General features: G+C 36.3%; 1 protein-coding gene across 15 annotated transcripts in view; it reads right to left on the bottom strand.

Annotated features, from left to right (window-relative positions):
• Window positions 1-586: 586 nt before the first annotated feature.
• LARP1B (La ribonucleoprotein 1B) overlaps window positions 587-15,232 on the bottom strand; it is a 133,880-nt gene continuing 119,234 nt past the window's right edge. For 8 of the 15 annotated variants that reach the window (XM_044767250.2, XM_044767249.2, XM_014839186.3 and 5 more), the window contains 3 exons: window positions 5,055-5,164; window positions 4,218-4,345; window positions 593-2,641 (listed from right to left, as the gene is read on the bottom strand). In XM_044767250.2, coding sequence (XP_044623185.2) covers window positions 2,417-2,641; window positions 4,218-4,345; window positions 5,055-5,164 — 463 coding nt within the window. In that variant the 3' untranslated portion in view covers window positions 593-2,416. Of the gene's footprint in view, window positions 2,642-4,217; window positions 4,346-5,054; window positions 5,165-14,284; window positions 14,596-15,232 lie in introns of those variants that run through there. The other 7 variants (XR_011501911.1, XR_011501908.1, XR_011501909.1 and 4 more) reach the window with 3 other exon arrangements.

Genomic DNA, 15,232 nt, shown 5'->3' with positions numbered 1-15,232 from the left:
TAATCACTCCAAAAAGAAAACATAAAGGATATGATCAAGCCATCCACAAATAATATAGTTAATAAACAATAAAAATTATCACTCATTAGTAACCTGGTTTAAATGATGATGTTAATAATGATCTTAAAATAATATTTTTTGCTTTTCAATCTATCAAAGAGAAAGATTTATTATAATCAGTGTTGGTGAGGACGTAGAAAAGCAGATGCTGTTGGTGAAAGTATAAATTGTGTGACCATTCTGGAGTTTGTTAAATGGGAATACGTTTTTACTTAGAATTTCAATTTCTAGGAGTTTATGCTAGGCAACAAATACACAAATTTATACACAAAGACTTATCCATAGTAATATTATTAATTAAATTGTTGTTTATAACAGCTCAAACCTGGCCACATGCTAAAGTTCAACAATAAGCGATCAGCTAAATACACCACGGCTCATCCATACGCTGGAATACTACGTAACTTGTAAAAGTCATGGTGCAGAGATATTAAGGACATCAGAAAATGCTTACCTCTACTACGTGAAAAAGCAGATTATAACACTGAATGTACAGCATGATACCAATTTTGTTTTTTTGTTTTTTAAAAGGTACTTTATTTTCTTCATTGTCCTTTTCTAAATTTCCCAGTGCACATGTATTACTTTTATAATCAAAATAAGATGATAAAATTACTAATTTATTACACATCACAAAACTCTTGATTACTGTATTTTCATATAAAATGGATGATTTTCCAGTCAAATTTACACTTCCATATTTAGGTAAGGAGAAATAATCTTAGGTTAAATCCAAGTTTCAGATGTATGTCTTCACAACACAAAAAGGATATTGAGAAAAATTTTTAGATCATTTCAAAAGCCCACTTAAAGCTAATAAGCATAGTTTGGAAATTTCTCACTGAAAGGCCAGAACTACACATCCAATTAAGACAACATTTAAAGTTTATTATTCTAATCCATTAGTTGTTTTGCATTATCTTTCCAAGATCTTTAAGTAAAATTTATTTCCTGAATATTCAAAGGTGACTATTTCTGAAAATTAAAACCTCAAAATGACCCCAAAATATTAAATATTATAAAGCTGCAGATTATCATTTATGCATAGGAAATACCCTACTGAAAATCTCTTTACTGATGAATAGCCCATTTATTCAAAGAAAATTATATATATTTCAATGTTGTCATTCTAAAAGAACAAGACATTAAAAAGAAAATAATAAATTTAGTGTATTAAACTACCTGCTTCTGCCAATACAAGAAAATATATGTGCTAAATAAAAATGGTTATAAGTTTATAACCGAAACTTCATTCACAAAATATAATGGTCCCCTACTAGCAGAATTTGAATATTATAGCTTTTCAACTATATTCTAAACAAAAATAATTAAAAATCAATTCAAATAATTTAAAATAAGTGCTTTATTTTTTTTAAATTCCCACAAAAACTGAAACTATCATTTACACCAGTCACAATAGCAATAAAAATTAGAAATCAATCTGCTATAACTCTCAAAAACACTTATGAGCATAAAACAAAACTAAAAGAAACAAAAAGAAAAAACTAAGTACCCCTTGTAAATTGAAGATAACCTGACTGACTGACACATCCACCTGCAGATGTACAAACAGCAGATGCAATCAAAACGGTGCAAGATTTAATGAATTTGGGACAATATTGCAACCAATCCCAACCCAGTTTTCAATTACTTGTGCAGGTTTATATAGAGTCACAAAAAGTAAATCTCTCCTAATACGTAACCAGCTGATGCCAATTCAGAAGACTCCACACCAACACAGTAACCATGGAAATCATGAGGTATGACTGGGGGAAAAAGCAAAACTCAGCATCCAAAGGGCATATACTTCAATATAACTGCAATATATTTCTACTTTTGTGTAAAAAAAAGTTTCCTTTAAACTAAACATCTAAAAGAAAAGAAAATGTATCATTTCATATTCTTTTTCAAAATTAAAAAAATATATACATAATCTTCCTTTGTTTTTGATAAGTTCAAATATGAATTGAGAGTGGGGAATTGGATTCTTTAAGAAAGCTCTATAGAAGGATGAATACAACCTACTATATCTTCTTTAAGAAGTATGAGCTGAAATGTTAGGCATTCCTTGTGTGGTTCTGTATATATTTAAGGAATGCTGTTCTTGTAACCAATGGCTTTGAAAAATACTGAGACCAAAATACGTTACTAGAGGATCTCTATGAAAGGTCACCAAAACCACCCTTGATCATGAAATCAGGGAAAATGTTTTTAGAATTTATCTTGCTAGAAAAAAACGCTACCATTTTCTTTCTTTTTCTTTTCTCTGATTATCACAATTAAACATCAGAAGATTCTTCCCAAACAAAGACTGGCGTAAACGTAGATTTCAAGGGCAAACCGCTTTCATGAGAGTCTATTTCTCAGGCCTTTCACCATCTGTTGCGGCAGCACTGTGCTGGTGCGAGTCGTCACTGGACTCCTGGGAAGTACCCGTTCGGGGAGAGAGTACTGGGACCTCAAGCTGATTAGCAGCGTTCGGTGGCTTTGTAGAGGAATTAGACGGAAGTCTATGACGGTTACTCTCCTCACCAGAAGTAGATGAATGTCTTTTTCTTCCAAATTCCTCACTAATAGGAGGCTGCAAATTATGAAAGACAACACAGCGATGATTTTATTATTTTTCTTCCCTTTAAAATCTAAGGACAGACTTTTCCAACAAAGAAGGAAACTATGTTGGTGCTCAGTAGATTTTATTAGTATAATGAAAACTTCACAGCAATTTAAGGTATTAAGTTTAAATTTTCTCCCCAACTAAATCAGCCTATAGTACTGGTCCATTCTTTCACTCAACACATGTTTATTAAGTTTCTCTTGCGTTTCAGGGCTTGAACTACATAGTAGGGCATAAGCTCAAGGCTGGCTTCCTTGCCTCCAAGAAAATGTTTCCGAGACGGTATTTTTCTCCTTTATTCGACTTCTGTCAACTGCAAAGCATTTATAACTCGAGTCTCCTCCTCAGCCCTAAACTCCTATCCTAGGCTTGCTTGAACGGTAATGTTTAAAAGATAAAGGAAAACAGCAGGGGGAAAAAGAGATACCGAGTCAAATAACCTTCAGCGTGTTTGAAGGTTTATCTAGGATTTCCAGGATAAGGAGACTGGAGAGCATTATTGATGGTACTAAATCTAAGCATTTTCGAACATAACTATCCATAAAGCCTGCAAATCCCCTCAGGCTGCAAGTAAGGAGGGGGCAGGCAGTGAAAAGGTATTCTGCATTAAAAAAAAAAGGTCACAGAGATTTGGGAGCCCAGAATTATACACCACCAGACTAATATTTTTATTTAGAGACAAGACCGTAACCTCCTTCTATCATCTTCCATTGTATTTAAAAGCGGAGGCCTGAATTCTTAGCTTCTGTTTAGGTAGGGCAAAAGTCCCTGTTAGAGAGCAGGGACGTCTCTGTGACAGAACTGGCTAGGCCACTCTAGAAACACAGCTCTTAACGCAGAGACACAGGCACTTCTCTTACCTCCAGCCCCAGGCCCTCAGACCCATCCACACAATACTACATGGCAAACAAAGTACTGTACTAGGCAGAGATGGACCTCGCCTTCCTTTCACCTCTCTCTTTCCTGTTCTTTTTTCCTTATTTCTCTTTTCTCTTCTTCCTCCTTTTCCCTTATCTTCTTATGTTCCTCTCATTCTTTTTTTTAGTGCTTTCCTTTTCCTCTGGAAATAAAATTTTAAAGCCTACTCTTCTGTCCCTACGTATGCACATAACATTCTTGCCCTAATTTTATTATGTGGGAAAACCTAAATCCATGTTACATCAGCACGTTATGAAAATTATAGGATAAAAGTACATAAAAAGTGAAAAATTTTCAAACTGCTAGTGAGAAATTAATACATATCAACACAAAAGTTACCAAATCTATAAAATGTTTAGGAGCATATCAAAATTAAAGTTACCTGACAATTGTACTGTGGTTATGTAAGATGCTAACATTTTGGAAATCTGGTAAACAGAGTGTATGGGAATTCTCTGTACTATTTTTGCACCTGTTTTAAAGTTTGATTTCAAAATTGGTAAGTTAAATTTTCAAAATAAAAAGTTAAAAAGTAAAAATTGTAAAATCAAAGTTAAGAAAGTCACTGATAGCTCAAAAACAAAGGGTAATAAAAAGAATACAGAGGAAAGGACTTAAAACTTACATCAATACGGAAGTCTTCCAACCTCTTAAAGCTACAGAGATATTCCTGAAGTTTTGGGTCAACAGACTGTGTCTTAGATTGAGAATATTTTAGATATGCCCAAAACTTTTCTAATCCATACAGCTGACCTAATAACAAAGAAGAATATACGTGATAAATTATATAGAATTTTTAAATGATTCATATTGAACACAATCCTTCCAGCAATAAACCATTTATCTCCCAATATACACTTTATCTAGATCTTGAGAATAAGACAACGTAATGAATAATGATAGCTAACATTTATTGAGCATTTGCTATGTAACAGGTGTTAAGTTTATTATATATTAAACTAATTTGAACCATATATAACCCTGTATACAGGTGCTCTTGTATATATTACTGATGAGTAAACTGAGGTTAACAAAGTTAAGTAACTTACTCAAGGTCACATAGTTACTAAGTAGAAGAAATGGAATTCAGATTTAGGGATCTAGCCTAGAGCCTGCGCTGTTACCCAGGTGCTATTCTGCCTTTCCAAGCATACCCGCTGATGTTGCATAGAATTTTCATGTAATGGAAAATCAGTGAGTAGTCATGTTTGTCAAGGGAATGATGACAAAACACAACTCCAACAAGGAAACACTTGGGAGTGGGTGTTTCCAACACCTCACAGGAAAGGCCTTCTTACTATACAGTGCTGGTGCACCACTCTTCATCAAGAACCATAATAGCGGCCTGAAGGTCTTAAATGTCTGCCCTGAAGGAAAAAAGTTATGAACTCCCTCCTTATTTACTGACAGACTCAGGTTTACAATTTCCAAATGGAATAAGGTTATTGTTTTGCTTTTTTACCAGATTCGTAGTCTTTTTTGGTTTCTTCTTGGAAATCCTTAAAAATTTCTTGTCTGAATTTTTTTTCCAGTCCATAACTATAAAACCTGAACAGACATTCTAAGCCATACCTGTGAAAAATAAAATGTTTACAATAAAATTTTTGCTATGACAAAGCAAACATCTCATCTTTAGCAGCACTGATACAGGCAAACATGGCACAAATAATCCCAAACAAAAAAATGTTTAAATGTATGTAATTTTTAGTACAGAGTTTTAGCTGAAGTGATAACTAGTAATCCACTGCTGGCTTTGACATTTTTGTTGACTCAGCCATAGCACCTCATGAAGGTACACTGGGAACCTGCAGAATGAGAGGCAGCCCCTAACAACTAGAGTTGGCTTTTTGGACAGACAGAGGATCTCTCCCCGGTATTTCCGAAGAACTGGTCAAGAGATTTAGTGACAAATTGGGAATGTTTTAGACTTTTCCCAGACCAAGGTTAATAACAGTGTGTCTGTGCATGGTATTAAATGCTCTTAAACATAATCTTACTCTAGAGAGACAAAGATCATACTCTTGTGCTCTGGACCCTAGCTGTAGTTGACTCGTTCAACTATAAAGGGATGAACCTAATTAAATGGCTCCTAAGAGATCCTTCCTGCTTTAGTTATAAATCCTTTTATAACTTATAAATTCTTTTATAACTTAGTTATAAATTCTTTTAGTTATTTTACCAAAAGAATTGTATTCAGTACATAAATCAGAAAACAAAGTTCCTTGTTTCCTCCCATAACCACCTAGAGAACCTGAGACATGTTTTAGACAGTGGATCAGCAAACTACATGGGCTCAGTCTTCAACTAATAGTGATGAGCAGAATCCATGAGAGTGGACAAGGTCAAGAGGACAGCAGTAAAAGGACCATGTGTAGCTCACTCAATTAAAACACGTTACAATTAAAAGATTCTTCAGTTAGAATCCTTAAGTGGTTCTGGGTGCCTCAGTGGAGTAGAGGCTACAATTTCCTCATTACTGGTAACATAATGTTGCCTGGCTGTTATTCCCAGAAAGAAGAGCGTGTGTGTCTGTGTGTCTTTTGTAACCAGCTTATTTACAAGATGGAGAGTGATGGTCTGTCCAGGAGAATAAATAGGTTTCTTGGCAAGAAACCAAGAGAAACATGTAGGCTACCAAACCACACATTAACCTGAGTTCTTTGCTCTGGTAGCCGTAAGCGACGCTATTCTTTGAGCTTGTATAACTGAAGGCTAAGGGGTGTAAGGACTAAAGGACCACCTGCTCCGATTGATAAATCTGCCTTGACACTCCTCTTATGGGATATTATATTGATTATTAGTGGTTCTCAACCTTGGCTACATATAAGAATCATCTGGGGAAATTCTAAAAAATACGATACCCAGGCCCCACTTCAAACCAATGAAATCAGAATCTTTGGGGGTGAAGAAAGGAGGAGTCTTTCTTTCTTTCTGGAAAGCAGAACTGAGAACTTTGGTTTTTCTCAAGTAAATGACATTTTAGAAGAATGTTAGAATTCTTAGATTATTGGTAAAGGCCAAGAGACTACTATAATATTTAGATTTTTACTTTTATCTTTTAGCAAACTAATTCCAAAGACCGAAAGCATGACATTAATAATCTAACCCAAACATGCAGCTTAACTGCTGGAGTGAAGAACGGGCAAACGACCAGCCTTTCAGTTGTCATTTACTCACTTACCCCTCACTGTGAGATAGCTTAGATGAGTGGAAAACACAAAGGCTGAGAACCAGTAGGAACTATATTTGAATTCTAGGCTTGTAATTTTATCTCTGAAAGAGGGTATAATAATATCCTACTTTTCAAGAATAGATGATAGTTGTTAAGCCCTCAGTCTAGAGCTGGCACATTGAAGACGTAATAAATGTTATTTCTCTCCTTCCTTCCTGAAACCATCTTACCGCTACTTTTAGACAATGAACATATGTAGCACTGATCTTCTTCCTAAATTACAATAACTATTTATTGAGCACTTACTATGTATCAGGAAATATGTTACGTTGTTTATATATTGTTTTGTCTAATCTTCACAATAACCCTATGAGGGTATCTACCATAATTTCCCCCACTTCATAGACAAGAACCTGAAGCTTACTTGGATTCTAACTTGCCAAGATCACAGTAAGTTAATGGGCTGCAACTCAAATCTAGGTCTGATTTCAAAGCCTTCAGGTGCTTAACCACTGTGCTATCCTTCCTAAGGAACAGCTAACCCAGTCTAGTCATGAACACTGCAGAAACAGACCCAACATTATAAAATAGCATTTAAAAGCTCTTAGAAACATACACAGAGTACTACAAGAACACTGAACTCCCAACCTAGATTTGGGTGGGAATGTGATCAAAAAATTATTAGAAAATTCCAAGGAACAAACAGAAATAGTTTGCGTAAGCAGCAAAATATGCTGAGATTTATTATAACAATGGCTTTCAAGCTTTCCTAAGTCCAATAGTAAGAGAAATATTTTGATTGTGACCAAGTCAACACAACACTCACATATATATGTGTATGTAAAAGCATATATAAGTTTTGCAAACAATTCTTAAATTTGTATGAATTGTGAAACAATTTAAATTCACTATGTTCAGTGCAGTTTGGTATTTTCTACTGTATTTTTTTAAGCAAGTCAGAACCACTAAATTGATTTCACAACCCACTAATGGGTAGCAAACCACAGCTTGAATGAGGACATCGAGATCAAAAATGGCAAATTTTGCATTTTGCACCAACTCTGGTAAACTGTAATGACTATAAATCTGAATTCAAGAACAATATTGAACAGTGCTGGGATTAGAGATGCCAGTTATGGACAAATAGAGGTACGCATGCCATATACCTGTCATTCCTGATCAAGATAAAGATTCTAGTTGGAAATTAAATAGGCTTTATTTTTTTTACTTTTTTTAAAATTGAGGTTATAATAGTTTCTAACATTGTGAAATTTCAGTTGTACACTATTATTTGTCAGTCACTATATAAACATGCCCCTTCACCCCTTGTGCCCACCCTCAAACCCCCTTCCCCTCTGGTAACCACTAAACTGTTCTCTTTGTCCGTGTGTGAGTTTATCTTCCACATGAGTGAAATCATAGGGTGTTTGTCGTTCTCTGTCTGGCTTATTTCACTTAACATCATACCCTCAAGGTCCATCCATGTTGTTGCAAATGGGACGATTTTGTCTTTTCTATGGCTGAATAGTATTCCATTGTGTATATACATACATATATATATATATATATACACACACACACACACCCCACATTTTCTTTACCCACTCATCAGTTGATGGGCACTTGGGTTGCTTCCACTTCTTGGCTATAGTGAATAATGCTGCAATGCACATAGGGGTGCATAAGTCTCTTTGAATTGTTGATGTCAAGTTCTCTGGATAAATACTCATAGTGGGATAGCTGGGTCAGACAGTATTTTTTTTTAGAAATCTCCATATTGTTTTCCATAGTGGTTGCACCAGTTTGCATTCTCACCAGCAGTGTATGAGGGCTCCCTTTTCTCCACATCCTCTCCAACATTTGTTATTTTTTGTCTTGGTGATTACAATCATTCAGCGGGTATAAGGTGATATCTTAGCATAGTTTTGATTTGCATTTCCCTGATGATTAGTGATATTGAACATCATTGCGTGTGCCTGGCCATCTGTATATCTTCTTTGGAAAAACGTCTGTTCACATCCTCTGCCCATTTTTTGATCGGGTTGTTTTGTTGTTGAGTTGTGTGGGTTCTTTATATATTTTGGAGATTAGCCCCTTGTCAGATATATGATTTGCAACTATTTTCTCCCAGTTGGTGGGTTGTCTTTTCATTTTGTTCCTGGTTTCATTTGCCTTGCAGAAGCGCTTTAGTCTGATGAAGTCCTACTTGTTTATTTTTTCTTTTGTTTCCCTTGTCTCAGCAGACACGGTATTTGAAAAGATCATTCTAAAAAGAGTGTATTGCCTATATTTTCTTCTAGGAGATTTATGGCTTCAGGTCTTACCTTCAAGTGTTTGATCCATTTTGAGTTAATGTTTGTGTATGGCAAAAGATAATTTTTTTGTCTACTTTCACTCTTTTGCATGTGGCTGTCCAGTCTTCACAACACCATTTATTCAAGAGAATTTTCTTTCTCCATTGTATGTTCTTAGCTCCTTTGCTGAAGATTAGCTGTCCACAGATGTGTGGTTTTATTTCTTGGCTTTCAATTCTGTTCCATTGTTCTGTGTGTCTGGTTTTGTACCATGCTGGGTTTTTTTGTTTTTTGTTTTTCTTTAAGATTCTATTTTTTTCCTTTTTCTCCCCAAAGACCTCTGGTACATAGTTGTATATTCTTCGTTGTGGATCCTTCTAGTTGTGGCATGTGGGACACTGCCTCAGCGTGGTTTGATGAGCAGTGCCATGTCCGCGACCAGGATTCGAACCAACGAAACACTGGGCCACCTGCAACTTAACCACTCGGCCACGGGGCCAGCCCCTGTACCATGCTGTTTTGATTACTATACTTTGTAGCATATTTTGAAGTCAGGGATTGTGATGCCTCCAGCTTTGTTCTTTTTTCTCAGGATTGCTTTAGCTATTCAGGGTCTTCTTTTGCCCCATATGAATTTTAGGACTCTTTGTTCTACTTCCATAACAATGTCATTGGGATTCTGATTGGGATTGCACTAAATCTGTAGATTGCTTTAGGTAGTATGGACATTTTAACCATGTTTATTCTTCCAATCCATGTGCATGGAATATCTTCCCATTTCTTTATGTCATCATTGATTTCTTTCAATAATGTCTTACAGTTTTCATTGTATAGGTCTTTCATCTCCTTGGTTAAATTTATTCCTAGATATTTTATTCTTTTAGTTGCGACTGTAAATGGGATTGTATTCTTGAGTTCTCTGTTAGCTCATTAGTAGAGTATAGAAATGCAACTGATTTTTCTAAGTTGATTTTGTACACTGCAACTTTGCTGTAGTTGTTGATTATTTCTAATATTTTTCTGAGGTATTCTTTAGGGTTTTCTATATATAAAATCATGTTGTCTGCAAACAGTGAGAGTTTCACTTCTTTATTGCCTATTTGGACTTCTTTTTCTTGCCTAATTGCTCTGGCCAAAACCTCCAGTACTATGTCGAATAAGAGTGGTGAGAATGGGCACCCTTGTCTTTTTCCTGTTCTCAGAGGGATGGCTTTCAGTTTTTCACCATTGAGTATGTTGACTGTGGGTTTGTCATATGTGGCCTTTATTATGTTGAGGTACTTTCCTTATATACCCATTTTATTGAGAATTTTTATCATAAATGGATGTTGGATCCTGTCAAATGCTTTCTCTGCACCTACTGAGATGATTTTGTAGTTTTTATTCCTCATTTTGTTAATGTGGTGTATCACATTAGTTGATTTGTGGATGTTGAATCATCCCTGTGTCCCTGGTATAAATCCCACTTGATCACCGTGTATGATCTTTTTAATGTATTGCTGTATTTGGTTTGCCAATATTTTGTTGAAGATTTTTGCATCTAAGTTCATCAGTGATACTGGCCTGTAATTTTCATTCTTTTTGTTGTCCTTATATGGTTTTGGGATGAGGGTGATGTTGGCCTTGGAGAATGTGTTAGGAAGTGTTCTGTCTTCCTCAATTTTTTGGAATACTTTGAGGATAGGTATTAAATCTTCTTTGAATGTCTGGTAGAATTCTCCAGAGAAGGCATCTGGTCCTGGAGTTTTTTTTTGGGGGGGGGGGGGATGGGGAGGTTGTTGATTACTGTTTCAATGTCTTTACTTGTGACTGGTCTATTCAGATTCTCTGTTTCTTCTTGGTTCAATTTTTGGAGATTGTATGAGTCTAAGAATTTATCCATTTCTTCTAGATTGTACAATTTGTTGGCATATAGTTTCTCGTAGTATTCTCTTATAATCCTTTGTATTTCTGTGGTATCTGTTGTAATTTCTCTCTTTCATTTCTAATTTTATTTATTTGAGCCTTCTGTATTTTTTTCTTAGTGAGTCTGGTTAAGAGTTTGCCAATTTTTTTAATCTTCTCAAAGAACCAGCTCTTTATTTCATCAATCCTTTCCACTGTTTTATTGTTTGTTTTAATTTCATTTATTTCTGCTCTAATTTTTATTTCCCTCCTTCTGCTGACTTTGGGCTTTGTTTATTCTTCTTTTTCTGATTCTGTTAGGTGTGGTTTAAGATTGCTTATTTGAGATTTTTCTTGTTTGTTAAGGTGGGCCTGTATTGCTATGAATTTCTCTATTAGGACTGCTTTTGCTGCATCCCATATGAGTTGGTATGGTGTGTTTTGATTCTCATTTGTCTCCAGATATTTTTTGATTTCTCCTTTAATTTCTTAAATGATCCACTGGTTGTTCAGCAGCATGTTGTTTAGTCTCCACATGTTTGTCACTTTCTTAGGTTTTTCTTGCTGTTGATTTCTAGTTTCACAGCATTATGGTTGGAAAAGGTGCTTGATATGATTTCAATCTTCTTAAATTTATTGAGGCTTACCTTGTTTCCCAACATATGGTCTATCCTTGAGAACGTTCCATGTGCACTTGAGAAGAATGTGTATTCTGCTGTTTTTTAATGGAGTGTTCTATATGTATCTATTAAGTCCATCTGGTCTAGTTTTTTGTTTAATTCCACTATTTCCTTGATGACTTTCTGTCTGGACGATCTACCCATTGATGTAATTGGGGTGTTTAGGTCCCCTACTCTTATTGTGTTGTTGTTAATATCTCCTTTTAGGTTTGTTAGCAGTTGCTTTATGTACTTTGGTGCTCCTGTGTTGGGTGCATATGTATTTTTAAGTGTATGTCTTCTTGGTGGAGTGTCCCTTTTATCATTATATACTGCCCCTATTTGTCTCTCATTACCTGTTTTGTCTTGAAGTCTACTTTGTCTGATATAAGCATGGCAACACCCACTTTCTTCTGTTTGGCATTAGCTTGGAGTATCATCTTCCATCTCTTCATTCTGAGCCTGTGTTTGTCTTCAGAGCTGAGATATGTTTCCTGGAGGGAGCATAATGTTGGGTCTTGTTTTTTAATCCATCCCACCACTCTGGGTCTTTTGATTTGAGAATTCAATCCATTTAAATTTACAGTGATTACTGACATACGAGGGCTTAATGCTGCCATTTTATCATTCATTTTCTGGTTCTTCTGCATTTCCCTTGTTTCTTGTCCCATGTATTTCAGACTACTAATTCAGTTTGGTAGTTCTCTATGATGGTTTGCTTAGTTTTCTCTTTATTTATCATTTGTGTCTCTGTTCTGATTATTTGTTTAGTGGTTACCATGAGATTTGTAAAAAAAAAATCTCATAGATGACATAGTCCATTTTCCAATAACCTATTTCCTTAGACTAAGCCAATTCCATCCCTTTCCTCTTACCCTTCTAAGTGATTATTGTCACAGCTTACTCCATCTTTTATTGTGAGTTTGTAGTTAAAATGATGAGATTACATTATTTGGATGTTCTCCCTCCCTTTATTTTTTATAGTTAATGATCTGATAGAGAGCTGCAATTTTCTGACATAGTCTAACTATTTATCTCCTTGCTCAAGGATTCATAAACTCTTTCCTTTTTTTTTTTCAGGTAACGAGGGCCTTCTTAAGCATTTCTTGTAGAGGGTACTTGTGGCAATGAACTCTGTTAGCTTTTGTTTATCTGGGAAAGTTTTTACTTCTCCATCATATCTGAGGGATATTTTCGCTGGATAGAGTATTCCTGACTGAAAGTTTTTGTCTTTCAGAATTTTGAGTCTATAATTCCATTCTCTCCTAGCCTGAAAGGTTTCTGCTGAGAAATATGCTGAAAGCCTGCTAGGAGATCCTTTGTAAGTTACTTTCTTCTGCCTTGCCCTTAATATTTTTTTCTTTGTCGTTCACTTTTGCCAGATTTACTACTATATGCCTTGGAGAAGGTCTTTTTACATCAATATAATTAGGAGATCTATTAGCTTGTTTCACTTGTATGTCCAGCTGCTTCCCCAGGTTTGGGAAGTTCTCAGCTATTAATTCTTTGAACAAGCTTTCTGCTACATTCTCTTTCTCTTTTCCCTCTAGAATATCTATAGTCCTTATATTGCATTTCCTAATTGAGTCAGTATTTCTCAGAGAATTTCTTCATTTCGTTTTAGTCTTAGTTCTCTCTCCTCCTCCATCTGAAACATTTCTATATTTCTGTCCTCCAGACTGCTGATTCTCTCCTCCATAATATCAGCTCTGTTGTTCAGTGAGCCCAGATTTTTCTTTCTCTCATCCATTATGTTTTTCAGCTCCAATATTTCTGATTGGTTTTTCTTTATAGTTTCAATCTCTTTTGTGAAGAAGTTCCTGATTTCATTGAACTGTCTATATTTTCTTGTAACTTTGAGTTTTTTTATGATAGCTATTTTGAATTCTCTATCATTTAGATTATAAATTCCTGTACCTTCAGGATTGATTTCTAGGTGCTTGTCATTTTCCTTCTGGTCTGGAGTATTAAAATATTTTTTCATACTGTTTGATGGCATGGATTTGTGCCTATGCACAGTGATAGTATTTGGTTGCAGCTTCACCTGCCACCACTGGGTAAGGGTCAAGAGCTGTGTATTCTGAGCCTGCCACAACCCTGGCTTGCTGGTTCACAGCCGCTGCTTTTCTATCGTATGCATGGGTGCTCTGGCTGACTGGCTGAGATGGAGCACTGGGAAGGGGGAGGGGCACTTTCTCTTGCCTGAGAAATCCCAGGTGCATTCTCACTCTGCCCTCACTATCTGCTCTCCTGGGGTGCTGGACTGATAAAGATACCCCAGCAATAGCTTAGCCATCTGTGTGTGGAGCTTTCTCATGGGCTGTGAGGGAACTTGGAGAGCGAAGTTGTTCCTGTGGAGTGCTGCCCTTCCCCCCCTCCTCTCACAGCCACACGTAGTCCCACACCCTGGGTTGCTGCTATTGGGGGAGGGAGAGGAGATCCTCTTACCACCTTCCACTTCCTCTGGGAGCTCCAGCACCTCCACATTCAGCTGTATGGCTGCATAGGGGTCTCAGACATTTTTTGTTTTGTGTGAATGTCCTCTGTTGGTATATGAATATCCTTTTTCTTGTATCTTAGGGGGGAGAGTCTAAGGGAAGAACTCACACCCCCATGATGCTGACATCATTCTTCCCTAAATGCACTTTATTTTTATACAAATCAGTGCAAGTGTAATTTTTTTCAGAAAAATTTATTTGTAGCATCTTACATGCCTCTTGAAGATCATAATATCTGATTAACAATATGTTCTTATTTGAGATTTACAAGAGGAATTCATTTTTAGAACTTGAAGAAGTTTTAGGTAAATATTCAGTGGAAAATTATCTTTTTTCTTCTTTCCATGTCTTCTTCCTTTCTTCCTTTTCCCAGGAATAAACAGCTTGCATGAGTCCACTTCATGTTTCTTCTCACCCTCTTGGTTTGGTCTCTACTCAGCCCTATAGGCACTCTCAAAATTTCCCCTGAATATTTCTTAAGGAAGCAAGGTCTAACCTGGACAAAAAGAATGAGTTAGCAAAGCAGAGAGAGGAAGAAGCAGAGGTAAGAAAATGTACAGATGTCTAGAGGCTGGGGCTTGGTTCATTTGGAGAACATCTAGTTCAATACCACTGTTGCCCAGAGGACTAGAAAACTAGCAGGAAATAACCAGACTGGACAGGTGAGGAGGGATGTATCATGAGAGACCTTACTTTTTCTTGGCTCCAGGGATCTTAACAACTGGTTTGGCTCTAATCATGTACCAATTTGGGTATGTATATGCACATGCAAGGGAAGCTGTAATGGTGGGGGCCAGAGAGAGAAAAATCTCTCTTTCAAATTTCATTTGGTCTTTGTGCCAGCTCCTAAGATGGTCCCAAATGATCCCACCTCCTGGTATTCACCTTGTGTACTCCCTTCCTACACTGTACCCGGGTTAGTCTGTGTGAATAATATAATATGGCAAAAGCGATGATATGTCACTTTCAAGAAGAGGTTATACAAGACACCTAAGTTTCCATCTTGGAAGTTCTCTCTCTTTCTTAAATCACTCCCTCTGGGTTAATTCATATTATGAAATGCCCTATGGGGAGGCCTATGTGGCGAGGAACTGAAGCCTCCTGCCAACAGCCATGTGAGTGAGCTTGAAGAG

Source organism: Equus asinus, chromosome 3 (genome assembly GCF_041296235.1).
Source record: "Equus asinus isolate D_3611 breed Donkey chromosome 3, EquAss-T2T_v2, whole genome shotgun sequence".
NCBI lineage: Eukaryota > Metazoa > Chordata > Mammalia > Perissodactyla > Equidae > Equus > Equus asinus.
Note: the sequence above shows the minus strand (reverse complement) of the source record. Positions and strands in the feature narration are given on the sequence as shown.